The sequence below is a fragment of the Ovis aries genome, chromosome 25, assembly GCF_016772045.2.
Source record: "Ovis aries strain OAR_USU_Benz2616 breed Rambouillet chromosome 25, ARS-UI_Ramb_v3.0, whole genome shotgun sequence".
Taxonomy (NCBI): domain Eukaryota; kingdom Metazoa; phylum Chordata; class Mammalia; order Artiodactyla; family Bovidae; genus Ovis; species Ovis aries.
The window spans coordinates 29,655,012-29,672,890 of record NC_056078.1 but is presented as its reverse complement, the minus strand read 5'-3'; the positions used below and the strand labels follow the sequence as shown (position 1 = coordinate 29,672,890).

Sequence of the window (17,879 nt, the reverse complement as noted above, 5' to 3'; positions counted from 1 at the left end):
CTAGAAGGACTGAAGCTGAAGCTGCAGTATTTTGGTCATCTGATGCAAACAGATGACTCAGTGGAAAAGTCCCTGAATGCTAGGGAAGACTGAGGACAGAAAGAGGAGAGGCTATCAGAGGATGAGACAGGCTGGATGGCATCACTGACTCAATGGACATGAGTGTGAGGAAACTCTAGGAGTTGGTGATGGAGAGGGAGGCCTGGAGTGCTGCAGTCCACACAGTCGCAAAGAGTTTGACATGACTGGGCAACTGAACAATAAATAGGTAAATATACCTCTCTGAAACTCCATTTTCTCATCTACAAAACTAAGACAATAGTAATTGTGTTAAAAGATGTTGAGAGTGAAGTATGCTAAAATTAGTGGGCAAAAGTCTGAAGAGAAATGGGGTATTTGCTTAGTCTTATGGTATCTCCCTCTAAACTTATTCATTACAGAAGAAAAAATAGAAATGTTAATAGTGGAGAAGGTTGACAGACATCCCTTTACCCCAGTGATCAACTTTAGTGATGCTTAAATTAGTGGGTAAAATGGGATATTTGCACAGGTATCACCCCCAAGATATTTTATCAACTACAACGGGAAAATAGTTAACTTCATACAGGATAAATACCACCTTAACCTAGTGATCAAAGTTAACATCACCAAGAGTAAGACATTGGGATATCGTGTATATTCCTATTATGATGCACTGACAAGGGCACAATGCTGCTGCTGCTGCTGCTAACCGCCTTCAGTCGTGTCCGACTCTGTGCGACCCCATAGACAGCAGCCCACGAGGCTCCGCCCTCCCTGGGATTCTTTAGGCAAGAACACTGGAGTGGGTTGCCATTTCCTTCTCCAATACATGGAAGTGAAAAGTGAAAGTGAAATTGCTCAGTTGTGTCTGACTCTTTGCAACCCTATGAATCGCAGCACACCAGGCTTCCCTGTCCATCACCAACTCCCAGAGTCCACCCAAACCCATGTCCATCGAGTTGGTGATGCCTTCCTACCACCTCATCCTCTGTCGCCTCCTTCTCCTCCTGCCCTCAATCTCTCCCAGCATCAGGGTCTTTTCCAGTGAGTCAGCTCTTCGCATCAGGTGGCCAGAGTATTGGAGTTTCAGCTTCAACATCAGTCCTTCCAATGAATAACCAGGACTGATCTCCTTTAGGATAGACTGGTTGGATCTCCTTGCAGTCCAAGGGACTCTCAAGAGTCTTCTCCAACACCACAGCATCAATGATTGATTCAAAAGCATCAATTCTTTGGTGCTCAGCTTTCTTCACAGTCCAACTCTCACATCCATACATGACTACTGGAAAAACCATAGCTTTGACTGGACGGACCTTTGTTGGGAAAGTAATGTCTCTGCTTTTTAATATGCTGTCTAGGTTGGTCATGAATTTCTTCCAAGGAGCAAGCGTCTTTTAATTTCATGGCTGCAGTCACCATCTGAAGTGACTTTGGAGGCCTAAAAGATAAAATCAGCCACTGTTTCCCCATCTATTTGCCATGAAGTGGACCACATGCCATGATCTTAGTTTTCTGTATGTTGGACAAACCTAAATTGAGGGACATTCTACAAAATGACTGACAGGCAGTCTTCAAAAGTATGAAGATCATGAACAACAAGGAATGCATGAGAAACTGTCTGATAAGAAGAGACTAAGAAGACAAACAGATGCAATGTGACCCTGGACTAGACTGTGGAAGAGAAAAAAGAAATTAGAGGAAAAACTGGTGAAATGAGAATAAATTCTATAGTTCAGTTACTAACACTGTACTAATGTTGACTTCCAGGTTTTGATCATTATACCTTGGTTCTGTAAGATGTTTACATTAGGGGAAGCTAAGTGAAGGTATCCAAAAATGCTCTGTACTATTTTTAAAATTTTCTGAATCTAAAATTGTTTCAAAATAGAAAGTTAAAAATAGTTTTCTTTGTGTATGAGGAGGAAAAATAAGGTAAGTGAAAGAGCTGAATGCAGTATTTAGCACATGCCAAGTACTTAATAAATATTAATGTATTTCCTGTATTTACTGTCATTTAAATATACTCCAAAACTGTCAAATCCTAAGTTGCCTGAAAATCTCTAGAAAGGACCTCAAGAATTTTTTGAGTGGGGCTGTGGTGAGTCTTCAGTGCTGCTCATAGGTTTTCTCTAGTTGTAGTGAGTGGGCTCATTACTTGTAACACATTTAGTTGCTTAGTTGCCCAGCAATAGGTGGGAACTTCCTGGACCAGGGATCTAACTGGTGTTCTTGCATTCCAAGAGGTGGATTCTTAACCACTGGCCCACAGAGAAGCCTTCTGAAGAATTCTGAGTATTGAGAATTCAATTATGTTATCCAATAAGGGAGGAGAAAGAGAAAAAAGGAAGAAAAAGTAGAAAGCTCACAATTTAAATACGAGCCATGTATGAACAGCTATGAGCACTCTAAAATACTCAGTACCTCTTAACCAGTCTAGACAGTATGTATTATTACTATGTCGCCATTTTATAGATGCAGAAAGCAAGAGCCATGTACATAGCTCTAAAGTATTCAATAAATCTTAACTACTCTAGGAAATAGGTGCTATTACTATATCCCCATTTCACAGATGAGGAAATTGAGTCACAGAGAGGTTAAGTAACTTCCCAAGGTCATAAACATACTAAGAAGTGGAGCCAGGTCTAGCATCCACAAAGTCTTGATTCTAACACTCTTCCCTGTTATCTACAGATCATACTGCGTCTACGAATTCTGGTTATGTGATTTCTGTTGTGATCACAAAACTAAAGCATCTTCATGTTAAATGATTATATGCCACAGTCACAAGTCATTGCTGATCTTGCATTTAAACATGATATTTTTCTTAATTATTCTGGATTGTATTTTACCCTAGTGAATTTCAACTTCTGAATTTCCAGATATTTCTCATTTTCCAAGGTCATTTGAAAATCTGATTTCCTCCTCCAATATGTTAGACTGTGAGAAAGAAGTATAGTTTATAAAGATCACCAGATTCAAGACAGCTGAGCTCAGATTCTGACTCCATTATCTGTTAGCTATGTGACTCTGAACATGTTATGTAGTTTATTTTTTTTTCTGTTCAACTGATATGGCAGTACATGCCCTACCTACCCCTCCAAGGTTTGTATGAATATTAAATGTATTAATTATATGTTAGAAAATGTTTTATAAACTTTGAATCATTTCATAAATGTCAAATTATGCTTTTATTGTCACTAGTGCTCACACACTTTAAATTTAGCACTGTTTTCCAAATTAATATATTGTCTTCATTTCATTTTTAACAAACTGATGATACAAATGTAAAAGAATACTGTTACCACCTATCTGCTGCTGCTGTTGCTAAGTCGCTTCAGTTGCGTCTGACTCTGGGCAACCCCATAGACGGCAGCCCACCAGGCTCCCCCGTCCCTGGGATTCTCCAGGCAGGAATACTGGAGGGGGTTGCCATTTCCTTCTCCAAAGCATGAAAGTGAAAAGTGAAAGTGAATTCACTCAGTCGTGTCCGACTGATATTTGTGTTTTTTTAGTTTTACTTCCTCAGAAGTCACTCCAATGATCAGAGTATCTAAAATAGGAGACTCCCATCTTTTCTTTTACTGTACACTTTCATTATTTCTATCTTGTCTTCAGGGTCTATCGAAGTGTTAGGCACAAAGTAAGTGCTCAGCAAGTGGATTTGTTGAATGAGTAAGTGATTAAATCAAGATAATCAAGACTATTCTATCTCTTTCTGTTAACTGAGTGTTTCAAAACTGTTATCATTTGGAACTCAGTCACTTAGGGAAGCAGTACTGTACTCCATCAACAAACATGATCTAATTCAGTGTCTCATTTCCAGAAACTCTTGGCGACCATTCACTGTGAATTCTTTATATTTGTGAGGAAAACAGGAACATTAGGAAAATCTTGGAGAACTCCTTGGTCATCAACACCTTCTGAAACCCTCTGTGGACTTACTATCCAGGGCTAATCAATGGAAGTTTCTGTGAGGATGTCACGTTCTACATCTGCTCTGTCCAATATGGTAGTCACTATCTACGTAGGCATGCACTTGAGATGTGCCTAGAGACTAAGGAACCGAACTTGGAATTTTATTTAATTTAAATAGCCACACATGGCTTCTGGATGCCTATTGGATAGCACTTTCAATACTTTCTTCTCTCAGTGGTCTAAGATGATAGAGCTGTCATTGGTCAGAGAAAGACTATAAGCCTGGAAGTCTCTGGGCAGAGTCATGGGCTGTAGGGAAGTGGGAAAATGGAAAAGGATTGCTTTATTTCCTCTATGGTTAGAAGTATTGTATTTTAGAGCTCTAAAATAAGAAAATTAAAATTTGCTGCTTGGAGTAAAATGGAGTAACCGATACAATAGAAAAGGTATGAATTCTCTTCATCATTTGGCATATACTCTATTGCACTGAGAATGAGAACACAAAGAATAGTTTTATTTAGGTTTTGGAGGTATGTTCTTCACCTTAATTTAAATCAATTTTCAATAGTGCTTTTAAAAGGTTTCATAATGAAACATATTGCTAAGTGCCTCATTTCTATTAAGGTTCTAAAAATACAAACCTTTAATCGGTTCAACTTAAGATAAGGTTGGTTGAAAAACACACTGCAGTCTGAACCGATTTTCCAAAATAATAAAAGGCCCCATGAAACTTTTTACACCAAGAATTGTCATTTTAAATTCTTAGCAGGTCTGTCATTTAAATCAGGCACTATGCAATTTTCCATCAACCTATATATATATACATTCCTCTCTCTTCTGCTTTGTGTTCTGGCCAGTTCCAGTTTTTATCTCATTCTCCAGTGCACTCCTAAGCTGCTGCTTCTTACTGAAAATTGCCCAATTCACTTTAAAGATTAAAGATTTTTTTCTTAAAGAAAGATTATCTGAAATTTGCAGAGAAGCTAACCAGAATATCATAAACAATGTCACTGAGGATATTTCCTGATGATAAACACTGGTTATTTTTAGATGCATTTGGATTGGTCTCTTAGCAGAAAGATCACTAGTGGCAACACTCAGTGGCTTTGGGAACTGATTGGGATTTATAACAGAAAATGAAGGTAGGACTTGTGGGAAGAAAAAGTGCCCACCTTTTCTTTCTCTTTAATTTTTTCACTTCTCTCCTCTCATTCATGTCTCAAATTAAGAGGTAAAATTAAAGTTGGGAGGAAATAGATACAGATCTTGTCTAGTTTGTCACAAGACTTGAAAGCACTGACACATTCCCACAGACATTAAACTGTTAAATGATTTATTCTCGTTAGAGTCTTTAAAAATACTGAGATTCCAATCTATGCCTTCATACTACTATCTAACCAACTAAGGAAACTTTAATGACATTTTAAAATCATTCATTTTCTCTAGATAGCATTCAGTACAAGGATTATATTTTATTAAAAATACTGACTTCAGGGTATTCTAATCAAGGGTTTTACAGATTCTGAAATGCTTACAGTATTTCAGGGAACCCATGAAGGGATACATCAAGACACTGTATGCTTTATACAATCTAACACACCATCGTCAGATTACCAACTGAGTTTTGCTATGTCAGGAGGTAATAAGGTATACTATTATAATCATCACTTTGTTCATATGTTGTAATCAGTTATGGCAGACTTATGGTAAAAAGAAACAACTTTAGAGTCAATAAGTAAGAACTAATGGCAAGGTTAATATGGTGTTAGTTAGTAGAAAATAGAAAAAGTAGCTTGTTGCTAAGACTGAATTTAAACCAGGCATATTCAAAGCATTTAGCTCAACAGGACAATAAAACTGAATTAGTAAGGTTTAATAAATTATTAAAATTATTATCAGGTACTACAGAATCATTTGTTATACATGTTACATATCTAAGCATTTATAAAAGTGGTTATTTTTTAGAACTGAAATACATTTCTAAATGTTAGCACATAAAATAGGACACAAATTTATACTCTATATATGTTTTATTTGAAGAGTTTTTATGTAACAATGGAGAATATTAATTGTTAACACTGAAATTTAAAATCAGTGAAACTTTATAACATGACTTAAAATATTTACTTATAGTTTCATGATCAAAACATTTGCCTTTCTAAATTGAACGTTCCCCTCATTACATTTAGCCCTGTACAGCAATTGCCAGTTTGGGAAATTACAAAGGGAAACTTAAATTAGATAAAAATTACTTGGAAATCTTTATTCCTTCTTCATGTGACTCAACCTTATATTCATGAGAATATGTTAAAATAAAAAAAGCAAACTCCCAAGAAATGATGATAGTTTCCATTAATTGAGAGCTATGAGGCAGCTTCCTGCCCTGATACAGTTTTTATATAGGACCTTGAGAGTAGAATACTTATACCACATGCTCACTATCTTCCCCCAAGAAAAAGCAGCACCTTGGCTGTCAAGTCCTATGACATGGATAACATACACATGTATCACTTTGTTGCTTAATAACGAATCTGTCTTTAGTACATTTAAGTAACATTTCCTTCACAATTTTATAAAACACCTTTCTCTAAAGAGTTCAAAGTAAGCTTACTAATATATCCAGTCAACGCTCACAGTTTCTGTACATGGTAGACAATACTGAGTATGCAAATAAGGAAAGAGTTTCTATATATTCCAGATCTAGTCAGGTTAAATTTAAAAAACTTACTTCCATCACACATTCCAGTTTGCTATATAGAACACAATATTCTACAGAGTTCTGGCTAAATAAATAAGATGGTGATAAAAATCACACACTAATTTAATCTCTGTCAATTAGCCTGGGTTTAGATTAGTCAGTGTTTCCCAACAATCTAGCGGAAGGTAGATACTACATATGTAAAAACATGGTCTTGGCTATTATTTTAATTTTGCCAACAACAACTATATGGGGTTTGGAATCTCAACAGGATAGTATTTCTATAAGGAAAACAGAACTGATTATCTGAAAATTAAAGCAATTATCAATTTTGTGTTTCAGATAATGTATATGTTTTATGCTATCAAAGAAATGAGGAAAAAGAAAGAAAAGAAAAAAAGATTCAAACAGGAAGTTCATATGAGAAGGATTTAAACTAGTCAGTTCCTAACAACAGTTAAGTATAACCTTTTGGAAATTAATTTACATAATGATAATCTACATGTGGTAAGGTTGAAATTATTTAAATGACATTATATTTCACTATTTAGTGTTGCTCCACCACTGCTTTAGCAGTGAATTCTTATGAAATGTAATGCAGCTAATGAGGTAGCTTTTTAACTGAACAAACTGACAGGCCCCATATCTGCAGAGGCAGCTTGAAACCGTGCCCAACCTCTTGGCTTCCCAAGAGGCTTTTCAAAATTCAATAAATAACATCTGTAGGCGATGTTGGGTGCAGACCTAGCAGAGTGCGTCATAACACTGTGCTGGCAGAACAAAGAAACCATGACGACTGCCAAGTTTCCATGGCAACTGCTGCGAGGCTCTGAGAGTATAATAGCACATCAATCACTGTCCAAAAGAACTTCATTATCAGCTAGAAAAAACCTTTAGGATCTGTTTAGTGTGCAATTGTGGGTTAACTCACCTCAAAGCCTTGCTCTCTAGCAAAAGTGGCAGCTTCCTGAAATAAAAAAAAAAGAACAGTTAATTATAAAGTGCTAGGTAATGAAGAAATAATCCATTTTGAAACTCATTCAAACAGTCTTCTTTTTACACAATTATCTCAATATACTCACATAGTTCAATTTTCATTCTTACACGGAAAAAAAGATTTCTTTTTTCCTTGGCATAAAAAAAAGGCAGCAAATGTCAACACACTTCACAAGCTGAAATAAAGAAGATGTAGTACATGTTTTTACTGTAGCTGTCACCATGAGTTCAGGTGTTTTGACCCCAACAAAGAAAATCATTTGAAACCTAAGGAAGATGCTGATGGTTATGTTTTTAATTAAAACAATACCTTTCAGAAAACTCTTCTGTAAGAAGAATGTTTGCTAATAAATTAGATTCAGAAAACCCACCATTTTGCAATCTCTGATTTATTCAGGCAAAGGTCATCAAAGGATGCTCAATTCATTAGGTTAAAGAATGATGGGGAACTGGTTATTTCATGGAATCAAAGTATCAAAGATCACATGCTGGTCACGAGGAGCAAAGTATAACTTTACAGTGGAAGAATCAAGCAGTCATCGCTTTAACCCAGTGATCAATCTTACTACCTAATATTCTGATCACCAAATAGTCTGTGGCTTCTGTCATAATGTAGTATAACATACAGAGCACCATCTATAAAGTTTTTAACATGAATTAATCAAAATTTTATTCAATAACTTGCAATCTACAGGAAATATATAGAGGATAGAAGAACAAGTTAAATGATACACTGAGAAAGCTAATAAACAAATCCATAGTGAAGTGAAGTCGCTCAGTTGTGTCTGACTCTTTGCGACCCCATGGGCTGTAGCCTACCAGGCTCCTCTGTCCATGGGATTTTCCAGGCAATAGTCCTGGAGTGGATTGCCATTTCCTTCTCCAGGGGATCTTCCCAACCCAGGGATCGAACCCAGGTCTCTTGCACTGTAGACAGACACTTTACCGTCAGACAGGACAAGTATCTTGGTCTTTTTAGTAAGTCAACATCATGATAAAATGTATAGGAGTAATGTACAGATTTTAATTGGAAACTGTTTGAACAAACCAGTTGTAAAATACATTTTGGGTAAGTCTGATTATGAAATGGAAATCAAATAATGTTAGGAATTATCAACTTGCTATGAAAAAAATCCTAGATTTTCAGGTGTATCCTGAAGTATCCTGGGATAAAATGGCATGGTATATGTAATTTATTTTAGAAAACTTAAAAAAAGAAAGTGAAGCAAAAATGGTAAAATATTAATGTATCTAGATGTATTCAGTATTATTTTTGCCTGTTTGAAAATTTGTGTAATAAAATGTCTACCCCCGCATTTCTCTCTGATTTAAGATGACAGGGTAACAAATGCTGAATATTTTTTAAAATTTAGTTAAAAATTTGAAAACAATGTTTTTCTAGATATTAAATATATCTTAAGGGCACAATCTGATGAACATTATTATATAATCTAATGCCCTTATAATAGGCTATCAAATGACAAAAACACATCTGTGTAATCAAATCCTTTCCCTTTCTTCTTTCTCTACTTTGTGCATATATTTTCATTTTAGTACTGATACAGAAAATGGAGGCAATATTACTTTTCAATTCCACTTCCCTCTTGAAGACGAAAAAAAAAAAAACCTGCAGACAACTGTCAAGAGTCTCTACATCTTAACTTACATTCCTCCAGAATTATCTTTGCCAAGAGATATTAATAGAAGGATGGGATGTGAGCCTGAGTAGTGAGCAGATCCAACTTGACTAAAATGACTGCTGCACCAAACCATGTAAGGCAGAAACTACAGTTAATGTCTCCAGCACAAATCTGGGTACTATCTACATGTTAAGGAAAACATAGAGAAAAGAAGTATGTATGCAGTTATAGTCCAATATGCTAATACCATGTAAGTTTAAAGAACCACTTTGAGGGTCTGAGAAGAGTGAAACATACTATCACAATTAAACACTGAAGTTAATAGGAAGTGATAAGCTGAAAGTACAGCTCCTTAGGCTGTTCACTAGAGAAGCATAAAACTGATTGAGTTAACCTTAGTTGATACAGATAAAACAAATTAAATCATGATCTTGACAATTGGGGTAAGGATGGTTAGCCTTCTTGACAATTTACTTCCACCAGAATCTTGTATACCAGACAGTCAATAATATTTACTAGCTTGGATGTCAAGGAAAAGGATAGGGTTCAAAAGATAGCAATGTAAAATTTTTCCAAGTTGTCCAACTCAAGAATTAACCAAGCTAATTCTTATAGAAAAAAACCAACAAAACAGCTTTGTGAGAACTACTTATTTATATGGAACTTTATCAGAGGCATGAAAGAAACCTAAAGGACTGTAAGACAAAGTTAATATGACAAATCTGTACAACTAAAATTGTACTAAGACATAAAAACTCAAAATTCACATACAGTAGGTAAGTTGCCTTTTTAATATCCAGTTTTGCTCCCCAAAGTAAGAAGCAATAGACTGTGATCCGTTATGGTACAACAGAACTGACTAATTGCAAGAAGGCACATTTACCAATGTCAGATCATTATTCTTCAATGAAACTGAGCCCTAGGACTCTTCCACATCTGTAAACTATTCCAAGCACTAACATATTTCTGACTGAGGAAGGACATGCTAAAGAAAAGTCAACTCAATTTTCTATCTTAGCGCCCCCTCACACAGGTTTGCAGAGTTGTGCCCTATCACTGAAAAGCTAAGCACTTGTTCTATAGCTTAAAAAGATCTTATCTCCCGACTTCCTCCCACCTTCCTTTGATCTTGGGTTGGTGCCCCCCAGTCACTCCATTAGTAAAGGCAGCTGGCTCACATCACTGCAGACTTTCCCACAGCTAACCTCTGATCTGAAGGTGTTTGTAGATACAACGATGGAACAACATTTATTTTTCCCTCACAGCAAAACAAATAAAACAACACAGAGGAACAGTTTGACCCAGTAAGAATTTGATGGAGAATTTTAGTCCTAAGATTCACTGCATGGAGGGACAAAAGAGAAAAGGCATTAGGTCAGAAATCAGGGAAGAAAAAAGGCATAAATGGCGGGCAGAACAGTAAGGCAGGTTCCAAATATCAGGGGTAATTCCAAGTGAACTGATCACACTAAATTGAAAAGGACTTTTTAGCGTGCCTTCGCAGTAAAAGTGAGAAAAGAAAACAAGCAAGTCCCCATCTGTGCTGCCCCAGGGCGCCACGTACTGAGTTTCACAAATCTAATGAAGCAGTCAGGTTAAAATCCAACCGCAGAGTGGATGTGACATGTGGAGAACAGCTAGGGTTAGAATAGAGAAGCATGGCGGTCCCTAATGCAGGTGATTATCCATGTGATAATCATTATATTTACAGGCTTTCCATTTTAGATCTGACATCAAAAATCACAAAGGAGGCGGGATTAAGGAAATAAACAACCGACACAGAGGCTTTCCTGCTCCCCTGAGAGTGTAGCACTTTCATTCATGCATGACAAGCAACAAAAGCAAAACGAAACAGGCCAGGAAAGAGTATTTCTGAGAAGGCTGGATTTCACATTAACACTACTTTCCATTTTGATAACTTTCACTATTATTCAGCTTCTCATACAGGTCACATTTTCAAAATCAGTTCCCATTGTTGTCTAAGCCATAATACAGTATCATTTTTGGTTTACAATGAATGATACTCACATATGTCTTTTTACAACAACAAAGTCATTTTTTTCCTTCCTGGAATTGAGTGTTGTGAATAAAATGGCATATAATTAAAGTCTTAGGCTCTCATCTACACCACGCTATTTAGGATTTGCAGTAGGCTTGCTGCTTCACCGACTAGGCTAAAAGGATGCAGCAACAACCAAGAACAGTTTTTGAGTAGAGGTTTAAAAAATAAAGCTGAAATTCATGGTTAATGAAAACTATGGAATACTTACATGAAGAACTATTTAAAGGGATTAGCAAACCGCTACTAAAAAGCACAGTTCTCAGGTTATACAGGAAAGGAAGGAACAACTCCAGTGTGTGTCTGTGTGTATGAAAATACAACAATTTCCTTTATATCTAAGAAGAAAACCATTTTCTTTGCATTTGGCCTGATAACACCTTGATTTTATGTAGAATTATCTGTAGTCACTATAAAACTAAAACCATAAACAGGCCATATTGTTATTCTCATTCTAATTATCTGTTACTAGTTACATAGAAATACAAATGATTTCTGTATTATTGGCCTTATATCCTGAGACTTTGCCAAATTAACTTATTGGTTGTAGGAACTATCCTTTTCCTTTAGGGAAACAAGATGTTCCTACTAACCAAACCACAAAGTTATTTTAAGAATTTAGCAACATGCCTTAAAAAATCATCTCTCTTTTCTCCAGGGTAATCTGAAGGGTGTAACTACAAACTACCCACCACTATCATAGCTCATAACCCTTGCTCTCCTACTTCTGGCTCTACATTTCAAGGCACTGAATCCATTTAGAGCTATTATCTGCTTGCTTATGTTACCACTCTGTTTTTCGATATAGGACACGAGGGATCTTGGGTGTTGACTGAAACTTCATGGACTGAAGTAAAAAAAGAACATCCAACTTAGGACCAAAGAAAGAAAACTTCTGACTATCCACAGAAGGCAGCTCATCCATTCAAAATAAACTATTTTGCTGCTCCAATGCAAACAGGAAGCAGCAAACTCACTGGAGTTTGCATGGTCTTCACTCAAGTCATAGGAGTCCAGCCAGAGCTCTGGGAAAAACCAAGGGAGAATGGAACCACCAAAACAGTTCTATTTTGTTTGTTCATCTCTCCATCCAACTAGTATTTACCCTGCAAGGACAGTTTTAGGCTAACAGATACTATAATGCTAGAGATACATCAGTGTTACAGCTGTTATACATCTTATTGGACTTTGACTTGCAATATTTGAAACAATACTGTAAATCCTAAATGGTGCGGTGCACATGAGAGTCTAAGATGGAATGATATCTATGTCTGTCTCTATCTATATAAATCTATGTATAAAAATCTCTGCATATAAATAAAATCCATATATTTTTATACAATTATATGTATGAAGCCTTTCTTGAAGGCTTTAAATGCAAGATAGTACTGGTCAGGAAGCAGTTACAGACAAATAGAAAGAGTAGTTGGCTTAGAAGATCTTCACTAAGGTTACCATTTTATAGCTCATTTGATACGTAATCTTGGGCAAGTCACTCAGTATATATCAGTTTATATTAGTAAAACGGAGGCCAACAAAACTGACTGGATTATTACTAGGAATAAGGAAAATATTTAATGTGAACTATAAAATCATATCACCTATTAAATTCAAGCTTTTGGTAAAATCTTAGGAAAATTTAAGCAAATGAATTTCAGAGCATCCAGAGTACATTCCATGATTTGTCCTATCTATGGATCATATATGTAGCAGGAAGCCTCTAAAATGGTTGCCTACTGTGTGCCTAACTGGCGACATTCAAATCCTTGTAAAATTTTCTCCCCTTTGTGTGTTGTCTGGACTAAGAGACTCACTTTTAACAAATACCTGACAAAAAGTGATGGGATGTCATTTGTTCGTTCTCTTGCTCACATGCTCGCTCTCAGCTCTCGCTCTAGGGGAAATGAGCTGCCATGTTGTGAGCTCCCCCATGGAGTGGCCCATAACTAACCATCAGAGAGGATCTAGGGCTTGCTAACAGCCACGTGAATGAGCTTGGAAGTGAATCCTCCCCAGGCAGTGACAGGACTACAGCCCTGGCTGACATCCTGACTTCAGCCTTGTAAGAGACTCTGAATTCAGAGGCACCGAACTAAGCTGTGCCCAGATTCTCTATCCACATCTTATACATGAGGAATCTAAGCCTATAAGAGTTTAACTAACATGGTCCAATTCAGAAAACCTCTCTATTCAGATTATGCTAATCCTTAAAAAAAATCCTCACAAAAGTCAAACCAAACAAGCGTGGCTAACAGATCAATCACAGGTGAGAAAATAAAGGAAAGATAATTTAGAAACATATTATCTAAATGGTTTTCTATACCTGATTGTGATTAATCATTTCTTAGCTGTAGCAGTGATACACCTCTGAGTCATGCTGACATTTAATGATAAAGAACTATCTGCTGTTAATTTCTTTCCTATATTCAGCTGAGTTCAGTTGCTCAGTCATGTCTGACTATTTGTGACCCTATGGACTATAGCATTATGAAGACTTATATTGCTTAATCAAATCCTAAAAGATGATCCTGTTAAAGTGCTGCGCTCAATATGTCAGCAAGTTTTAAAAACTCAGCAGTGACCACAGGATTGGAAAAGGTCAGTATTCATTCCAATCCCAAAGAAGGGCAAAGCCAAAGAATGTTCAAACTACCGCACAGTTGCACTCATTTCATATGCTAGCGAAATGATGCTCAAAATTCTCCAAACCAGGCTTCAAAAATACATGAACTGTGAACTTCCAGATGTTCAAGCTGTATTTAGAAAAGGCAGAGGAACCAGAGATCAAATTGCCAACATCTGTTGGATCATGGAAAAGCAAGAGAGTTGCAGGAAAAAAAATCTACTTCTGCTTTATTACTTCCAAGCCTTTGACTGTGTAGATCACAACAACCTGGAAAATTCTTCAAGAGATTGGAATACCAGACCACCTTACCTGCCTCTTGAGAAATCTGTATGCAGGTCAAGAAGCAACAGCTAGAACCAGACAGGGAAAGACAGACTGATTTCAAGTTGGGAAAGGAGTATGTCAAGGCTGTATATTGTCACCCTGCTTATTTAACTTATATGCAGAGTACATCATGTGAAATGCTGGGCTGGATGAAGCACATGCCGGAGTTGAGATTGCCGGGAGAAAAAATCAATAACCTCAGATACGCAGATGACACCACACTTATGGCAGAAAGCAAAGAAGAACTAAAGAGCCTCTTGATGAAAGTGAAAGAGAAGAGTGAAAAGGCTGGCTTAAAACTTAACATTCAAAAAATAATAGGATCATGGCATCTGGTCTCATCACGTCACGGCAAATAGATGGGGAAACAATGGAAACAATGACAGACTTAATTTTCTTGGTCTCCAAAATCACTGAAGATGGTGATTGCAGCCATGAAATTAAAAGACGCTTGCTCCTTGGAAGAAAAGCTATGACCAACCTAGACAGCATACTGAAAGGCAGAGACATTTCTTAGGCAACGAAGACACATCTAGTCAAAGCTATGGTTCTTCCAGTAGTCATGTATGGATGTGAGAGTTGGACTATAAAGAAAGTTGAGCATCGAAGAACTGATGCTTTTGAACTGTGGTGCTGGAGAAGATTCTTGAGAGTCCCTTGGACAGCAAGGAGATCAAACCAGTCAATCATAAGGGAAATCAATCCTGAATATTCATTGGAAGGACTGATGGTGAAGCTGAAACTCTTAATACTTTGGCCACCTGATGTAAAGCACTGACTTATTGGAAAAGACCCTGATGCTGGGAAAGACTGAAGGTGAGAGGAGAAGGGGACGACAGAGGATGAGATGGTTGAATGGCATCACCAACTCAATGGACATGAGTTTGAGCAAGCTCCAGGAGCTGGGATGGACAGGGAAGCCTGGTGTGCTGCAGTCCATGGGGTCCCAAAGAGTTGGTCATGACTGAACCAAACTAACTGATATTGCTTAAGCCTCTAAATATTTCTTCACACTATCCTTCACACTATGAGTTACTTTTACCTTGTACTATTTACAAAATGTACTTTGTACTTATTTATAAAAATATTTACATATTTTCCTATGAGACTGCATTAATGTTATACTACTTTTAATACTAAATTATTTGTGAAGAGGAAAAGTTTTAACTTGTAAATAAAGTAAACAAAGGCTGGATAATATTTTTAAGTAAATATAAATCTGAGAAACCCCTTTTAAAATGTTTCATTCATGAAAATATCTGTACTGGTTTTTCAAAGAACATACAACTTCTGGGAGATTTTCAACCTGTGCTCTGGCATTTATTACCATATGCTTCCTGCCTGCAGAATGCTGAATATAAATGTTATTTAACATTTATTGAGTGTCAAAAACTCTGTGGGGCAATGTATAAGCTATAAAGACAAGCATGGCCCCTATCCAATGATAAAAATTAAACAGTGTATAAAGTATACCTTCATAAACATGACTGAAAAAAATCACATAGCTGAATTATAAGCCAAATAAATTAGGTTCAGTTTAGAACATACTTAATCCTTTCACAAAATGATTTACTAGGTGATATGTCTGTTTTACCAAGGAAAGCTGTTCATCACGCCCACTGTTATGCATATTTAATGATGGTAGGTAAAGGAAAGCAAGTTTAGGAAAAGTATTTCATCAAAATTTGATTGACTAGCTATTTGGGCTAACTTATAGACTAACCCAAGTTTTTCAGCTGCTTAAAAAAAAAGAGGAGAGGTGATAGGATAAGAAAACGATTAGGGGAGTAGGCCTCTTATTGGGTGTTTTATTTCCATTTCTAGTGAGATACCATGTGCATGGCATAATGAAGACACTTAACAGGTGTCAATTATTTTCATTTCATTTGATCCTCATAAAAATCCCATAAAATACGTATTCTTCTCCTTTCATAAATAAAAATCTGAAGGTTTGGAGACATTAAAGTATATATTCAATACCAAATAAAATGTATTCATAATAGCTGGCAGCTGGATCTGATGATTTCTGAACGGTTTGTGCTGGTCTGCTGAACTCTTTTAGCTGTTTTGTCTTAACCTCATTTTCATTTTTGAAAGATATTTTTGCAGGGTATAGAATTTGAGATTGACAATTTTTCTCTGAGTTTCAGCTTGCACTGTTTCAGATGCATTCTTTCTTGGCTCCTGGGCTCTAGAACACAGACTCAATAGTTGTGGCACGTGGTTAGCTGCTCTGCAGCATGTGGGATCTTCATGGATCAGGGATCAGACCCATGTCTCCTGACCTGGCAGGATCATCCCTGAGCGACCAGGGAAGCCCTCAGATGCATTCTTATCTTTGTTTCTCTATATAGAATATATCTTTAAAAATCTGTTTTAAGATTTATCACTGACTTTATGCAATGTGATTATGATGTTCCTTGGTGTAGTTTTTTTCCTTGTTTCTTTTGCGGTTTGTTGGGCTTCTTTGATTTCTGGGTTTATAGTATTCTTCAAATTTGGAACATTTTCACTCTTTTTTACTTCAAATATCTGTTTTGTTTCTCCTCTCTAGGACTCCAAATATGAATGTTAGGTCACTTGAACTTGAGCAATCCCTGTTTTACGCTATTAATAGAATACGTATAAGTTTTAAAACAGACATTTTTCTTCTTTACTGCATTACCAGTGAAGAACTGAAGGCCTATGGAGACCAGGCTACAGCTTGTTAACCTTAAGATAAGTAAAATGTATCTTTAGACAGATGTTACGTACCTCATTTATTGGAAAAAGAAAAAAAATGCAAAACTTGAGTCACTTATATTAATAAAAAACAGTAAAAGACAAGATAAATAATTGATTCTTACAAGTTTAGATACATGTTTACGTGGGGCAATGAGAAAGGTATTACTGATCAGTGTTAAAAATTAGATCAAAAAAGGAAACAAAGACCTTAGGATGGGGAGAGATTGGCATTTTTATTAAGTATCTTAATCTTTTCTCTCAAATGTGTACCAATATCCTTTATTTTTTCTATATCCCATGCATTAAGCTTCTTAAAGTTCCTAAGCTTCCTATCACACCTTCCTAAGGTCAAGGTATGATAATCACTGCTACCTTAGGGTCAAGGTGTGATAATCACTGCTACATAGTTTCCGCCCTCTATGGCCACCCTAATGGCCCTATCAGCAGAACCTATCATAAAAGCTCCTCTATTCTTTGAGTCTCCTGGTCTTTCAAGGGAGAAGAGGAAACAATTAGAAATCATAACAACATTCACAACCCAAAATATTACTGAATTAATTTAAAAAGAAACTTATAGGAACACATTGTGACTTAATAACATTTAAAAAATAGTTTAAAACAAACAAACAAACAAAAAGAAAACAAAATGAGAAGCATCTAATCTCCTAACCTCTAGTTGGCGAAGGGGGTCGGGGTGGAAAAGGTAGTTCTTCTCAGGTCATAATTTTTAAACTACGGATGTGTATATAACAACATTCCATTCAAGTATCACCAAAACCCCGTATTATTTTCATTCTTGCCAAGTGAGTCACAATAATTATGCAGAAAGTGTACAGTAGCAGTATACCTTAGAAACAAATCTAATATAGACAAAAT

General features: G+C 36.4%; 1 protein-coding gene across 2 annotated transcripts in view; it reads right to left on the bottom strand.

Moving 5' to 3' along the window:
- Positions 1-17,879, bottom strand: part of ADK (adenosine kinase) — a 544,106-nt gene that overhangs the window by 100,104 nt on the left and 426,123 nt on the right. For both annotated transcript variants that reach the window (XM_012105377.3, XM_004021485.5), the window contains exon 8: positions 7,566-7,601. In XM_012105377.3, the coding sequence (XP_011960767.1) occupies positions 7,566-7,601 (36 nt within the window). The remainder of the gene's footprint in view (positions 1-7,565; positions 7,602-17,879) is intronic.